The following is a 15,951-nucleotide window of genomic DNA, read 5'->3' on the forward strand; positions in this document are numbered from 1 at the left end:
AAAGCAGGGCTGGAGCAAGAATAGCTGCGGTAGCAGGAGGTGAGGGGGGAACAGGAGGGACCAAGGAAAAAGGCTAGGAAGGCCCCCTGCTCTCTGGGCCTGGTATTGCCTGACCCTGCTTTTGGTGGCGTTCAGAAGTAATTAAAACATTCAGGCATAATCAGGTCTGAACATAAAAGGGCGTAACTTAAAATCCTGTTCCCCGCTGACGCTGGATTCTGCAGTCTCACTAAGTGAAGCAAATCTGACGGTTTTTGGTTTTTGTTTTTAATTCCAGCTTAAATTGCCATACGTCATGGGAGGGTTATCACATAATAACCTTGCCTAGATATCGGGAACATCACCAAAAAAAATGCCCATGGCATCACTAACCGATTTCCCAACCAAGCGTAGGAGTCTCCCGTGGTTCCCGCAGTCCTCCCCACGCGGCTGTTTTGCCATTCGCGTTGGTCGCGTTCGGCCCGTGGCAGGAAGGGCGATTCAGGTGGGGTGCTCTGCTCTCTCAACGCTGCAGAGCAGCACCCCACGGTTTGGCCGGTTTGCACGGCTCGGGCCTCGGCTCCTGCTGAGGTCCGGCGGCAGCCGCTGTGGCTGCTCGACCGAGTCTCTCTGCAAGCACTCTGTCGTCACCCAGCATCAGGTCAGGGCACAGGGTCCAGTGCAGGTTGCCTGCCATTAGCGCGTTCCAGTGGTGCCGGGGGCGGGATCCCTCCGCGAGGGACGGCTAGCGCAGACTAGCCCTTGCTCCAGCAGGCGTGCTGTTGCAACTTGCCGTCTCCTCTCTGGAGCCCACACGCAAAATTCCTGAATGGCATCCAAGTTAAAGAATACTTTGCTCACAAGACATATGACTCATCAGCATTTCCTTTTTTCCCCCCTTTTTCTTTTTCTTAAAGGAACGATCAGAAGCTCCTCCTCTTAAGACCAGGGAGCGGTATACTCTCATGCATATCAGATCAGTGGTTCCACTTGTATAAATAACTGTTCCCCAAGTGAGGAAGAAGCTTCCCATTTGGCCTCTGATCACCCTTTGGCCAACAGCAAACCTTTTAGGGAAAAAGGTATTCCACAAGCTTCAAAGTGAAGCGAACCAGAGCAGATGGATCATTTCTGTCTTCCAAGCAAAAGCACAAATGGCTTTTGGTGTGGAATTAATTCCAAAATATATTGTCATCTTCATGAATCTGTTGCAGATTGGAAATGTATTCTTCCTCAGGGCTATAATCTCAAAAAGGCAAGCAATTATCCCAAATTTGTTGACAGATCTCTCCAAAAGCACTTCTCTTAAAATTACGGTATCAAAAATAACATAGTGTAGGCACATATCCTCACAGACTTTTAAAAAAAGCATTTGATACACAGTGAGTCTTTTATACCTTCTGTTCTCAAAGGGCAACCGTTTCCTTCTCCCGCATTTTCACAAATGGCTGGATGGAATCATTCCAGATTGTGTTGTTTGAAATGAACCGCAGTGATATTTGGAATACAAACCACAGTATTTACAAGTCACTGATAAAGAAAACGCTAGGTTTACACATCCTTATGAAGAATGTTCACTAGGAAGATCTTCCCTCTTGCAGAGCTAAGGCAAACCCTTCCCACGTTGTTCCGTATCACTGACACATTGACACTGTCCTTACGTGTCCTTTCCAGGTAGGGCCAAGAAAGTCACCTCTCTGAAGCGCTGGACTCCCACTTCCAGTCAGGATAGAGCATCGCCTCTTGCCAGCTGGTTAGCAAGCATCCTTCTCCCAGAGATTAAAACATGCTTTCCCCTCTTGAATTAGACGCTGATAACCAGAAACTTGGGGCCAGGACAAATAAGAATACATGTTTATGTGAAAAGATTTGTGTGTGAGTTCCAGTTCTGGTCCCGAACTAGATTCAGGAGCAGTGCACATTCTTGGGGGCAACTTGCAGTCCTGGGACCACTTTTTTTTGGCTCTTGTGAGTGGACCGTGGGGGCCACGGAAGAACCCCCAGCCTGATCTCCGCCCACCCTCGGTGTCGACGCTCAAATGGTCTGTCTTGGTATGAGGCACTGGCCTAGGGTGGGAAAGCACGGCAGTTCGGTGGTGGAGCCAAGCTTTGCCAGGTTCAGTTCCCCATAGTTGCAGCTCTTGCTGATTCTGAAACCCCGGAGAGTCACTGCTGGTCAGTGTAGACAGTACAGAGCTCGGTGGACCCCTGGCCCGGCTGAATTAAGGCAGCCTCCTGCTGAGGTGGCCATTTAGGCTCCAGTTGGTTTATTGATGATAGCAGAGGAAAGACTGATCTCCTGCCGCTCAGGAGTGAGGCTAATGCTCCAATGAAGAAACCTTATGTCCTTAATTCTATGCTGATATATTTGCTCCATAAATTTGCATTAAAATTGTGGGGGGTGGGAGGGGAACCACACACAGGCTGCGCAAAGCTTGGATCCTGCTTTAAGAGGTCTCCAAGCAGCATGCCCATTGGCGACAACCAGGCGGTGCTTTAAAAAAAAAAAAAATCATGGATTTACAGCACTTCTGCACCGCTCCATATCTGGACAGATTCCTGGAGGGTCACAGCACATCTGTACTGGGCCTTGTGCGTTTCATGGTGAAAATGGCACTGAACCCTCTGCTGGCAGTACTCTTAATTGCACTGCAAGCTGCAGAAAAAGTAGGTCAGGAGAGGGCAGGTCGTTTAGCTAATAAGGCCTGCCCCACACTGAAAATTAATCAAAAGCTTAAGGCTCACTCCTCATTGGTAGGTTTCGCTTACAAGTGGCTGATTAAATCTGCAGAGAATTGTCACAACTGTGCCAGGTTGAAGGTGATGGACACAGTGCCCATGCTGTACGGTCCATAAACCGTTTCTCAGAAATGTAAGAGGAGTCATGGAAAAAAACCCAGTATGTCATAAACATGATGATGTGCTGTCAAGGTTGGTCGGGGTGTGTGACCGTCTCTTCATTCCCGTTTCCTGCAGCCTTTATGCCTGTCCTCTCATCATCAGGACTGCGACGCAGGCGTTTGTAAAGGCCCTGCGGTTTGCACTGTGCCCCGAGTTCCAGATCTGCTCCAGAACTGAGCATCAGCTGACTTGCAGGGGTGCTCTGTTCTGTAAAGTATTTTTGCTTGGCAAAGAGCACCATTTGACCAATGTTAAAAGACCCTCACTAGCAGGGATCATAGGTGTGTTGCAGCCAGCTCTTAATGGACACCAGTTGTCCTGACTTCCCACAAGCTGAAGCTGGGAGAACCAGACATCATTTTAATTGCAGTCACGTCTTTTTTTAAAACCAAGTAGGGGGGATTTTTCTTAGGGGCTACAGCATGTGCAGAGGAGATCTTGAACCCTTCCCTTCCCATCAGCAGGCCTGACCAAGAAAAATCCTGATCTCCAAACTGGCGGTGGGGGATTTTCGCAGCTATCTGGTGGGGGATTTTCACAGCTATCTAGAGGGAGGACTTAATTCCCCTGCCGCTGCCCTGGCGATCTGCAATTTAGAACAGTTCCGCTCCAGGCACTTTTGCTAACCACCCTTATCTGGAGCCGAGAGGATTCAGAGAAGGGCCCTGCCCACTCACGAGCCACACTCTCAACCACGGCAGCACTAGCCATCCCTGCGTTGCCCCGTGCGCGAAGGAATCGGAGTGTCCCAGCGCAAGGCCGTGCTCTGATTCTCCTCTCTGTGTCGCTCTTGCCCTCAGCCCCAAAAGCCGACTGATCCAGTTAAAGAAGGAAAAGCTGGAATACACCCCTGGAGAGCATGAGTACGGCTTGCTCCCGGCCCCCATTCATGTGGGTGAGTACCTGCGCGAGTGGCTTGCTGCAGGGGGCACGTGCCCCTCCGTGGCTCTTGCTCGGTTCCAGGAAGCGGAAGGCCTCGGGCGCTCCTTTGGGGGTGCGTGAGCCCATTCCCCCAAAGGAGGTAGGTGCCTACCGGGGATGAAAGGTTCTGGCTTCTGGCACCCTGCAGCCATGCAGTCTGTGAAGGGCAGAGCAGGGGTCTCAAAACCCTCCCCTGTGTACAGATTCTAGCAACGGAGGCCATGTGCCGTTTCCAGATAGGGGAGTTTTGTGGGGTCGCATCATAAAGCAGCACGTCTCTTTCCCAGCCTTCCGCTTCAAGCCCCAGAGGTGTGACACTTCCTTCGTAGCAAGGTAAGCCTGGCCCGGCCTACTCTCCGTGTGCACCCTCCATGCACACCTGCTAAGCCAGGCATACGACTTGGCAGTTCATCCTGCCAGCAGGTGCCATTTAGTATTTCCGTGCTGTGTGCGCGGGAGTCCAGTCTTTTTCCTCTTCGCCACCCGGAGATGCCTTTTGCAGAATGGCCTGCCACTTCTGAAAGCCAGCTTTGCAGCGCAGAGGGCTCGGGACTTGTGGCTCTTGTTTTCCTCCTCTGCTTTTCTTGGCCGCCTGCACGCTGTATTGGCCAGCCCTTTGAGAAGCACAGGGGATTCTTGGGGGCTCGTCTGCAGTCACACAAGCAGCCCCCAAGGAAGGAAAGTCCTTTTCGATTGTGTTGGACGTAAGACCATTTTTTCAGGCACCTGCGAATATGTTCTCTTCTCCCTCCCTCCCTTTTTCTTCAGCTGAGGGGCAAGCAACTTGTTGCTCTCCAGATGTTTCTGACGAGGTTCCCACAGTGCCAAGCTCTGGCCTTGCCCCAACGTACCTGAGAAAGCATGGCCACATTTTAATACATGGGCTTAGTAGATGGCATAACAAATCAAATTGGATGCTTCATAGGCGATGCACTGAGTCCCTTGAATTAACACGGACCTTGAGAAGCCTAAACCAACCCTTATATATTTGTAAATGTGTCGCATTTATATCCTGCCTTTTTGGCTCCTGTAAGGAACCTGGGGCAGCTAACACAAGTGTCTTCCTCTCCATTTTATCCGCGAGGTAAATTAGGCTGTGAGCCAGTGACTGGCCCAGAGTTGCCCCCTGAGCTCTGTGGCTGAGTGGGGACCAGAACCCAGGTCTCCTGAGTCCCAAGTTCACCCTCCAGTCCCTACACCAGACTGGGTTTTCTTTGGGTTTAGCTACAACTTGTTCAGTTTTTTTTTAATGAAACGACTAATTCAGCCTCCCTTTCAATCTCCCCCCACTGAACCCAGTTCCCAAATTGTGGCAACGAAACAGAAGAACCTCTTAAGGGCCCTTAATTGTGATAGAGATCGCAGAAGGAAGTGATGGGGGGAACCCTCAAACACATGGAAGAAGCCCTCCTGGCCTGCAGACACGCAGCGGCTCTCCTGGATCCCTCGGATCATATTTAAGGGCGGGATAAGCAGGAAGCGGCGCCTGGTTGCCCAGCCCAGTCTTGGACCCTCTCTGTCAGCCCTAGATTGGAGGAAGCGTGCATGCAGCTCCCAGGAAAGCCGCTGGATGGCCTGCAGCCAGCTGCCCCCCAGCCTGGGGACAGCCTGCGTTCCTTAAACGGTGCTCGTGGCTGCATTTCTAACGAGGAGTAAGCTAGGATGGGGGCCCTGTGCCCGTTGAGGGGCATGTCAGTCCAACTCCGCCTGGCCTGCATTCCAGCCCAAAGTGAGAGGAGCCCAGCTTTTAGCCTTGTCCAGTGCGCAGTGGGGGGGAAGTCCTGTCCTGCCCGTCTCCCTCCATCCATTCCGTACCTGCAGGAAAGAGTGTGACGGAATCAGCATTACCTGCAGCCGTCCGTGGGGCTGGTGAGAGGGGCATTGGCCGGGGGGCAGCCAGGAGGTCTGCGCTGAGGGGCTGCGTCCTGCCCTAGTGTGGGAGCTGCTGCCCTGGACCGGAGGCGCGGTCTGCCTGGCCCTACAATTGTGGCCGGCCCCATGCGACTTCTGCCAGCCGGGCTTCGCCCTGCTGTAGCTGCAGGTTCCCTAGCCGGCTCTTCCTAAAAGCAGCCACTGATAGCCCCCCATTCTTTCCAGAATTACTTGAATCCCTGGAAAGAAATAAAGCCAGAGCAAACACCCTTGCTACATCTTGCGGCAGCAGATTCCACTAGCTGGTTACACATTGCTCAAACCTACCGCCATTCAGCTTCCCCAGATGACTCCCAGTCCTGGGAGGGGAAGAAGGCATGCCTCTCTCCCTCCATCGTCTCCACATGCGAGTTTTTGTGCCACCGGCATCGCAAGAGAGCCGGGTTCCTCTGTAGGAGTGAAAAGACCCAAGGATGCTGCCGCTTCGGGCCTCTCCATTAGACGCAGAGAGATGCCAGGAGAGAGGGTACTTTGGGTCGCTTCTGCTCGGCCAGGCCCTTGTTCGTGATCCTTTCTGGGAGTCCCAGTCCCAGAAGCTTTGGGGTGGGAGGACGGAGTGTCGTGCGCTGGGCTGTGCTCCGCTTCCCCCTTCCCCTCTCTGGGTCACGGCCTGCAGTTTATTTGCGCCGGGAGACACAAACAAACATGTGCTATAAAGATAAGGCCGCTTTAATTACTCTGCCTGGCATAACGGCAGAGCAGTCTCGCCTCCCCGAATCACGTTACGAGGATTATTTCTCTTCCCAGCTAACTTGTCTGGGTGCCTCCTCCATTGAGGGGGAGAGCGCAGGAGAGCAGAGTGCTCCCTTCTCTCTGGGCTCGCTGCCAGGCCCTTGAAAGAGCCTTTTGTTTTACCCAGTGAGGTCATAGAAGTGAAAACAGATTCCCAGCGGACTTTGCTGCTTCCTGGAACTCACCAAGCACAACTCGAGGCTTTGGAAAATAAGAGCAAATGTTAAGAGCAAGTTGTAAAGACCGCAGGACAGCTGCTCTTTTCTGTTTTGCCTTGTCTTCCCTCTGCGTGGTGTTAGGGGATGGGGCAGGAGGTGTGGGGGAGAAGAGCAGAACCAGGGTTCGAAGCAAGCCCTGCAGCCCCTCTGGCCTTTGCACACCCCCCCAGCCCACTCCACTACCACATCCCGAGGGTGGGGGTAAGGCAGCGCCCTCGATGTAGCTGCTTGCAGCGCAGAAGTCCCTGCCTTCTCAGAGATGCTCTGAGGAATGGGTGCATGTGTCTGTCTGCAGCCACCCTCTGCGTAGGGGTGGCTGGTCCACGCAGGGGCTGCAGGGTGCAAAGCCAGGCTCCCCCTGGCCAGGACTGTCGGCAGGATGTGTGCGGTGCCCAGAGCCCTCTCCGGGGCCGGCACAGCCCGAGGGCTCCCCACGGGGGGAGTGCTCTCAGGCAGTCCACAGGCTGGTGGCTGCCGGGACCCAAAGATGTCCCAGGTGCCCAGCACACGAGCGCCACCCGCTGCACCTTGAGTGGCGCTCGGGAAGCCCGTAAAAAGCCCACGGGGACGACTGTGGAAGAAAACCAGCCCTGTGAGGAGATAACCGACTCATGGCGCGCCTCTTTAAGCCCCCGAAGGCGTTGGCGTTCAGAGCAAAGTCCGCTGTGCAGAGGGGCACCGCAGAGCACTGAAAAACTCGAGCGCGGGGCGGAGGATCGAAGAGAGGATTTTAACGCCCTTGCCCACCCATCACCCCAAAACCTCGGGCTGCACAGAGAAGCTCACGGACTTTGTGAAGTGCCCACTTGGGCAGCCCGGGCTTGATTTGCGGACTTCACTGCCGCCGCTGCCGCCGAATGGAGTGATGGCCACTTGCTGAGACGGCTTTTAAATGGGGTTTGGCAGATGGGAAGAGGAAGAGGAGCGTTCTGCCGACAGCTGCCAGCTGGCCTGATCCAGCAGTCTGTTTTTATGGCTCCCGGGATCCGTACAGAGCAGACCTCCGTCACCTGGAGCTCTCCAGACCGGCTGGATTGCAGCTCCCGCCATTCCCGGCCTGCAAGGCCGGTGGGAACACAGCCCCACACACCCAGAGGGCATCAGGCCAGGCCAGCCTGTTCTAACGGGGCAGGAGGCACGAGCGAGGAGGCCCGGTCTGCCTCCGGCTGTTCGTTCCCCACAGAACGTGCCCGGGGCAGCCCGTCCCCGAATAGCCACCGCAGAGGGCCCAGAGCAAGGGCTGGACTCGTGCGAGGCCTCAAGCCGGCCACCGCGCGGGCAGTAGAAGGACGGGCCGGAGGCTTTGGCCAGCAAGGCCCGGAGGCGCTCTTGCCTCGCTGGCCTGCGTAGCGGCGGAAGTTGGAGCGTTTGGAGCCTCTGCCTGAGTCACCCAGATGTCCGGGCTGCTCGTGCCAGGAGTGTTGTGCTCCGTGCATCCGTGTGCGCGCGAGTGCGAGTGTGAGGGAGTGGGGGAGAGAAGCGCGGGAGCATAGCTGACTTTTCTGTGCCACCCTTTATCTCCCCCATTGCAGGAAAATACCTACGCCAAAAGCGGATAGACTTCCAGTTGCCTTATGACATTCTCTGGCAGTGGAAACATAATCAGGTAGGAGACCTGTCTCTTTTTTTTCTTTTCTTTTTTCAAAAAAAAAGCCACGCGGTGCCAAGACCGCATTCCCTGCGAAGAATTGGCTGTTTTCTGCTGCGGCTGCATTGATACTAGCGGCTCATTTGGGAGTGTTTTGCTGATGGAAGCAACCAAGGGAGGGGAAAACGGATCCTTGAATATATATATTTAATGCAGACAATTTCCATTACCTCGCTGCCGCCCCCCCCCCCAGCACTTTCTCCCCGTGCAAAATAGCAGCCACCCGGATCCTCAAAGTGTCCACCCATAAGCCTGTTGGGGACTTTTATTTTGACAGCGCCTGGCTGCTCCTGCAGGGATCTTGTTTTTTTTGACACGCCTCTGGAGAATTCGGATGTTCTGCCAACAGCACTGAAAATTTTCAGGCCTTATTATTCTTGGACCCGGTCCCAAGCCGAGCGGGTTTTTTTATTTTATTTCATTCCACTTAGAAGCTGAGCTCTTTTGGACGAGAAGGAGCACACTGTATGGTCCCTCCTGCATTCTCTCTAAGGAGCGCTCGCCTGCCAGGGCGCAAGGCTAAAAATAGGGTGGGGTACCTTCTGACGAAAGGTTTCCACCGGAGAGTTTGCGGCAGGATTTGCCCGGCAGGGTGTGAACTTGGTCCTCGCCCCGCGTGAAGGAAGCGGCCTCTGCCCTGCAAGCGGGCGGCCTCTGCCCGGCCCGCTTTCCTTCTCTGCCCTGCCCAGCCCGCCGTCTTCCCACCAACCCCTGCCAGTCTCCCAGCCACAAGCATCGCCACCGCCCGGCGCGCTCCTCAGAAGAGCCCCTTGCGCGCAGGCACGGCCCTGCTGAAGCGGCGCAACCGTGCACGGGCTTTTCGGCACGAAGGCTGGGGCGGTGCCTGCACACACATCGATGCAACTCACGTTTAGCACTCTTGTTACGTCCGGCTCCTGCCCAAGAGCATTTCAGCGGCCTGGCACCGGCGTTGATCAGATAAAGCTCCCAAACGGGGTCAGTTCACTCCCCTAGCCTGCTGGCAGAAGATCCCCCCCCCCACCTCTTTTCTAAAGAAAAGACAAGACTTCGCCTGCTCCGAGGCAGCAGCCCGCATTCCTGCACAGGCTGTGCAAGAGCGCAGCTCTCCCCCCCTGCAGCAGGCAAGGAAGCAAAGGCTGGCAGCTTGCAGGCTGGAGATGTTTATGGACTCTGGGTGGCTCCGGGTGGAGGGCTCCCCTCGCTCACAGCCAGAGGGTACGGTGCAGCTCCTCCACCTTTTCTTCAGTGCAGGGTGACCATGGGATCCCCTGTAAAATTCCACAGTTGAAGCCACGTGGGGGCATGATCTGGGAGCACCCTTATTTCTAAGCCTGGTAGAAAACCTGTTCTGCTCACAGACAGGCAGTGTGGCTTAGTGGTGCGAGAGAAAAGCCTCACATACCCATCCTGAGAAGCTCTCCCGTCTATCCAGGCTTTGCCCAAGTGCTTCTCAACCTCTTCCTGCTAGATTCTAGATGCTCCGGCCTGTGTTTTCCCTCTTGACCATGTTTCTCCTGCGGTAAAACAACCTTCCCTAAGCTGCTGCCCTCCAGATTTGTTGGATTGCATCTCCCAGCATGGGACTCACGGAAGGGGCGGTAGCAACGAGGGGGCACCAGGTTGGGGATGTTCTGCCATTGCATAGTGTGTGGCACTAGCACTTGTGCAGGAATTCACTGAACTGCAGTAAGGCGTCTTCCCCTTCCCATTCACAGGCCTTTGGACTCCGTCCAATGCATGTTTAGCTTCTCTTTTATTAAAGATACAAATCAAACCCTGTCTGCCTGCCTGCCTGCCTGCCTGCCTGCCTGCCTGCCTGCCTGCCTCTTTCTCTCCCTCCACAAAGCCAACCCTACATTAGACCCTGTTAGGCAGAAATCAAATCTTCCCTTATGAAAAATGCAAATCGCTTCCCTTTCTTTCCTCCCGCACAGAGGCTATCATGCTGCAGTGTAATAAAGCACCATTCTTCTTTTCTTTCCAGTTGTACAAAAAGCCAGACGTCCCACTTTACAAAAAGATCCGTTCAAGTAAGTCACCTTGTGTTTATGTAGCGCCGCTTTTACCGTTCCCCCCGCCGCGTGGAGTCCGCCAGTCCCCAGCCCTCGCTTGGCGGCCCCGTCCCACCCGCCCTCCCCGTCGGCAGCCTCTCGCTGTGGGTGTCTTGCCCTGCTTTTCCTGTGGGTCGGGCTTGCGGGCGGGGGGCTTCCAAATTGGAGGACTCCGTGGCGGAGGGTGATTTGGGAGGCGACCAGAAGACCCTGCTCCTAGTCCCGCTGCTGGGCCACTGGGTGATTCTGGGGCAGTCCTGCCTCTCAGTCTCACCTCCCTCACAGGGTTGTTGTGGGATAAATGGGAGGGAGTGGGGTGTACGTGGCCTTGGGATACTTGCAGAATAAAAGGTGGGATATAAATATAATGACTAAAATAAATATGGGGGGAATAGAGCGAGATAAATGTGTGTTTCCTGCCCCTTTCATCTGCAGATGTTTATGTGGATGTGAAACCTCTTTCTGGTTATGAGGCCACAACTTGTAACTGTAAAAAACCTGAGGACGGGAGCAAAACTGGATGTTTAGATGACTGCTTGAACAGGTATGACACAGGCTGGGGAATGCTGAGCGACGCTGGTTTTTTGCTTTTGGCTGGCTGAGCATTCATAGGCCATGCCCTAAGAACCAGCTGAGAAGATGCCGGGGCCACTGGGAAGCAGGGCGGGTGGCTTTTGCGGTGGGGTGGGTTGTACAGGTTCTTGCAGAAACTGCAGGTAGCCACGCGCCACCTTAGCAGGCATTGGGCTCGCCTGCAGGGTGGAGAGTGCCCCTCCCAAGATGACGTCTGGGTCAAAGCGCAAAAGCATCGTCTAAAAAACCCTCCCGTTTCTTCCAAGGAAGCTCTCGGCCTTTATCCTTACGCAAATGCAATAAATTGGTTGCGTTTGATTGATCTGATTGGCACTTGATCGGCCGATTCTTTCATTGGGCGCCAGGCCTGCTGCGGGGCCAAGACCCAAGGGCAGCCAAACTGGACTGCACATCGCTAGGACTGTGCGACCGATCCAGACATCCCAAGTGCCAGCTGTGCACGTGGACCAGGAAACACAGACGTGGCCCTCCAGGCTCTTGGGGAAATGCTGCCCCCTGGATGAAGGATGCTCTAGTTTCTCACAGTCCTTTCTGCAGCTGAACCCCGTCTTTGACCCCTCTTTGGTCACTGGCGGCCAGAGGTCTGCTTCTTGCGGGCAGCAGGACAAGGCGGCCTTCCTGCATCTGGGATGTGCCCCTTGGGACTGCAGACGGGGGCTTCCAAGAGAGAACGTGCTCCTCGCGCCATTAAAATTCCCTGATCCCCAGCGGCCCCGGAGCCAGTCCCTGCCTCTTAGTTCCAGCCACCTCCCGGAGTGGCTGCAGGGATAACTCGGACAGGGAGGAGCCTCGTGCACGTCTCTGCCGTCGCTGGAGGGGCAGGACGCCCCCTAGCACCCTGAACAGAAATGGGGCCATGGCGGTGGGGTGGCGCACCCCACCCCGAGGCGTGGCTGACCTCCGCTCTGCCTCCAGGATGATCTTTGCCGAGTGCTCCCCCAACACCTGCCCCTGCGGGGAGCAGTGCTGCAACCAGAGGATCCAGCGGCACGAGTGGGTGCAGTGCCTGGAGCGCTTCCGGGCCGAGGAGAAGGGCTGGGGCATCCGCACCAAGGAGTCCCTGAAGGCCGGCCAGTTCATCATCGAGTACCTGGGAGAAGTGGTCAGCGAGCAGGAGTTCCGGTAAGGGGCTGGGGGCTTGCGGGGAGGGCAGGGCAGGGGAGGCACGCCCAAGGCCGGCGGGGGCGAAAGAGCCAGCGGTGGGGAGCGGAGGGCCCGGGTGCCGCCCCCCCCCCCCCCAAGTCCTCCTGGCCTCTCCTTCCAGGAACCGGATGATTGAGCAGTACCACAACCACAGCGATCACTACTGCCTCAACCTCGACAGCGGGATGGTGATCGACAGCTACCGCATGGGCAACGAGGCCCGTTTCATCAACCACAGCTGCGACCCCAACTGCGAGATGCAGAAATGGTAGGCGCCCCCGCTTGGCCTGTGCCTGATGGCTGCCCCTCGCTTCACTCCCCTCCCACGCAGCTCCTTAAGAGAATGCTCTTTCTGCCTGAGGCCACGCTCCTTTTTCTCCACCCCACTCACTGCCCAGGCCTAAGGACGCTTTGCCGTTTGTCACGGGTTTCAATTCCAACTACCCTTCAGTTGAAAAATGGCGCTGCTTCAAGAATTGGTGCCTGAGGGCCCTTCCCTCTGTGTCTGGTTTTTCCTCTTGTGTTGTCTCTCTGACCGGTCCGGTCCTTGTCCTTGTCCTTGTCCTTGTCCTTGTCCTTGTCCTTGTCCTTGTCCTTGTCCTTGTCCTTGTCCTTTCCCTTTCCCTTTCCCTTTCCCTTTCCCTTTCCCTTTCCCTTTCCCTTTCCTAAAATTTTTAAGGCTGCAGACAAGGCGGTTCTTGTTTTTAATCTATGGATGGTGCCAAGGAAGTTTTAGGTGAATAATAATAATAACTATATATTTGATGATAGAAATGAAAAGGGTAAGGCGTGGAGTTTAATGGCAAGGAAATGCTAAAACTGCAGCCTGACGAGACAATTCAATTAACAGAAATGGCAAGAAGAGGAAGAAAATTCACAGTTATGCACAGCCATGGCAGCCAAGTGGCATTTTTTTTAAAAAGCCCTCTGCCTCACCTGCTTCAGGGCTGCGGTAATGCTCACATGCGGTAGCAGCGCTCACTCCTACCAGGGTCAAAGGAACACCTGGTGCTTTCCCAGCTCTTCCCCGCCATCCCTGTTGGCAGACAGTCTCCTGTGACGTCACCGTTGGGGTCCGGAAAGGCAACCCTGTGTGTCTCCTTCCCACTGCTCCTGCTTCCAGAAGGCAGCATTCCTTATTATTATTATTATTATTATTATTATTATTATTATTACATTTCTATGCCGCCCCTTGCCGAAGCCTCGGGGCGGCTTACAACACAATAAAATACATTGAAATACAATAGAACATAATACATTACCACTAAACCCTAATTCCCACAGCTGGGCACAGATCAGGCATCCGCGTCGGCCAGCCATGAATGGAATGGGCTCGTTGGTACCGAGCCACAGTTCCAGCCACCCTTCGGGTGCCCCAAGCAAATTGCTAGGCCTCGCCGGGCCGTGCTTCCCGCTCGCGAGCCCTTGGCACGACGGGGTGGCCGCCCTTTCCGGACCTCCCGCCCCGCTCACGCCTGTCTCCCCGCAGGTCTGTCAACGGGGTCTACCGGATTGGCCTGTACGCGCTGAAGGACATGCCGGCGGGCACCGAGCTGACCTATGACTACAATTTCCACTCCTTCAATGTGGAAAAGCAGGTGGGCGTCGTGTCTGCGGCCCCAGAGGAAGCCTGGCCTAGCCTAGCCTTTGCCCCTGCGCCGGATGCGTGTGTTGTGGCAGCTGGGAGGGGTGGGGGTGGTCCGTGTGCCTTGAGGCCCCCATGCAAAGCATCGTGCAGAAGCCAGTGCCCAAAAGAGGGGCTTGAAAAGGAGGCAGGCGCTCGTTGCGGGACGAATGGCAGCTGCACTGACTGAGCTGTTACTGGTACTAGCTCTCCAAATGGAAGGGAATTTTGAGTAATCACAAGTCAGTGTTCTTCAGGCATTGAATTCCTTCTGTGCACACGGTTCGTGAACTAAGACAGGGCTAATAAAATGCACATTGGAGTCGGGAATAGACCCGTTTACATGTCCCCGTCCCACTCCTGCAGCATGTGCCAAAATATTAGGGGGCACAGTTAGGGCAGGCAGACCTGGCCAGTCCATCCCGCTGGCCTAAGGGGGGAGGACAGGGCTTGCTCGCTTGCCTGACGAGCCTCGCAGAAGGTGGCTGGCTGAAAGGGAGCGCTTTCCTCTTTGTTTCCCAAGCAACTCTGCAAATGCGGCTTTGACAAGTGCCGGGGGATCATTGGGGGCAAGAGCCAGCGAATGAACGGCCTTCTGAGCAAAACCAACCAGCCAGTCGCTGCGCAGAGAAGGCCGAGCCGGTCCAAAGAGAAGAGGAAATCCAAGCACAAGTTGAAGAAGAGGGTGAGTGCGTGCGGCAGGGAAGCCCCCCGAGGACTCGCTGTTCTCCGTGCCCCCAGATGGACTTCATTTCTTCGCTCGTTTTATGTGTGCCCTGCCTCTCTCCAAAATAGAAAAAAGCACTCCGGGAAGCTTGCAGAGCCGCATTAATTAAACCAATACATTAAAATGCCATAAAGACATAGAAGTTACAGAAACATCGCGACAGAGTGCCGCACCCAACCCACCAACCCCCCCCCCCCACAGACACACACGCTAAGGGCCTCATGAATAAAGCGGGCCTTTGCCTGGTCCTGGCAGGAGGACATCAAAGAGAGAGCGAACCGAACCGAACCGAACCTCCTTTGGGGGCCAGGCTTAGCCGGGAGGGATGCAGCGGTCGAACGCGTGTGCCGCGTATCCAAATTCCCCAGGTTAAATCCCTGGAATCTGCAGTCCTGGGCAGAGTTGGGCTGGACTTGCGCCTGGCAACTGAAAAGGCGAGGGCCTGCGAGACGAGGCGGTGTGGGAGGAGATGCGCCGGCAGCCTCCCGCGGTCTTGAGACCGGGTCACATGGCCCTTTAGCTGATACTCTGCTCCCCCCGCCCCCCGTAATCCCTGCTGTTACTTGAGTGTTACGGAGGCAGTTGCACGGGGACAGGAGCGTGTCCCCGTTCAGGAGAAACCGGGGCTCTTGGCGCAGGCCCAGAGTCGAGTCCCCATCCCACCTCCCCCTCGGGGGTGCAGGGACGGGGCGACTCTTTCCTCTCCAGAAAACAGTTCGTTATGGCGGTCCTGCCAGCAGCTTTGGCGGTCCTTGACAACCCTGGAATGTGCTTTGCCACGCTCCCTGCCTTTGCAGGGAGAAGGGGCTTGGGAGCTTTTTCGGACTGGATGGCAGGCCTTGGTGTAGGGCTCCCGTGCTGTCTCTTGGGGCACATGTTCCTCCACCAAGTCCAGGCCTGCTCCCTTGTTCAGAATCCAGGACTGAGACCAGTGATTCTGCATGAAGGGAAGGCTTGGGGCGGGGGGGGGGCAAGGAGCACTTTCCCCCTCCCTCCCTCCCTCCCCCTTTCTCAAAACAAAGTCATAGTCCAGCTCCCTGGCAGCAATTCAAGCCCGGGCCAGCTGCTGCGGCGCACCCTTGGCCCGGTGGTCCGGATTTCTTTTCCCAAGGGGGCTGTTCTTGCCTTACAGAAGGGCCACGTTCCCGAGGAGTCCGGCGAAAGCTCGAGCACCCCGACCCGTCTGACTCCGCAGCTGCAAATGAAGCCCATGTCCAACAGGGAACGGTGAGGGCCAGAGGGGCGCTTGCTCCCCCCCCCCTTTTCCCCGTAGTCGCAGGGCTGGTGCATGAATGCCGGTGGAGCCCGCCCTTCCTCGCCGTGCGCACGGCATACCAGCCCGCGGTCGAGGAAGCGTCACGGTGGCTTCGCCTGGGGGTCCGAGCTGGCCCTTGATGGCTTGCAGTCGCTCATCCGGTCAGAATGAGCTGCGTTTGCACGAACCGTTGCTTGCCAGGGTGTCTCAGCCGGTGACCACAGGGAGGCCTCTCTCTGCACCT

The 15,951-nt window shown here is 55.7% G+C and overlaps 1 protein-coding gene across 2 annotated transcripts in view; it reads left to right on the forward strand.

Annotated features, from left to right (window-relative positions):
- The window catches only part of ASH1L (ASH1 like histone lysine methyltransferase), a 68,689-nt gene that overhangs the window by 37,396 nt on the left and 15,342 nt on the right, over window positions 1-15,951 (forward strand). For both annotated transcript variants that reach the window (XM_044448665.1, XM_044448664.1), the window contains exons 7-15: window positions 3,681-3,775; window positions 8,216-8,289; window positions 10,298-10,343; window positions 10,800-10,908; window positions 11,874-12,080; window positions 12,223-12,369; window positions 13,591-13,699; window positions 14,249-14,410; window positions 15,585-15,679. In XM_044448665.1, coding sequence (XP_044304600.1) covers window positions 3,681-3,775; window positions 8,216-8,289; window positions 10,298-10,343; window positions 10,800-10,908; window positions 11,874-12,080; window positions 12,223-12,369; window positions 13,591-13,699; window positions 14,249-14,410; window positions 15,585-15,679 — 1,044 coding nt within the window. The remainder of the gene's footprint in view (window positions 1-3,680; window positions 3,776-8,215; window positions 8,290-10,297; window positions 10,344-10,799; window positions 10,909-11,873; window positions 12,081-12,222; window positions 12,370-13,590; window positions 13,700-14,248; window positions 14,411-15,584; window positions 15,680-15,951) is intronic.

Source organism: Varanus komodoensis, unplaced genomic scaffold, assembly GCF_004798865.1.
Source record: "Varanus komodoensis strain SLA01 unplaced genomic scaffold, ASM479886v1 scaffold55, whole genome shotgun sequence".
NCBI lineage: Eukaryota > Metazoa > Chordata > Lepidosauria > Squamata > Varanidae > Varanus > Varanus komodoensis.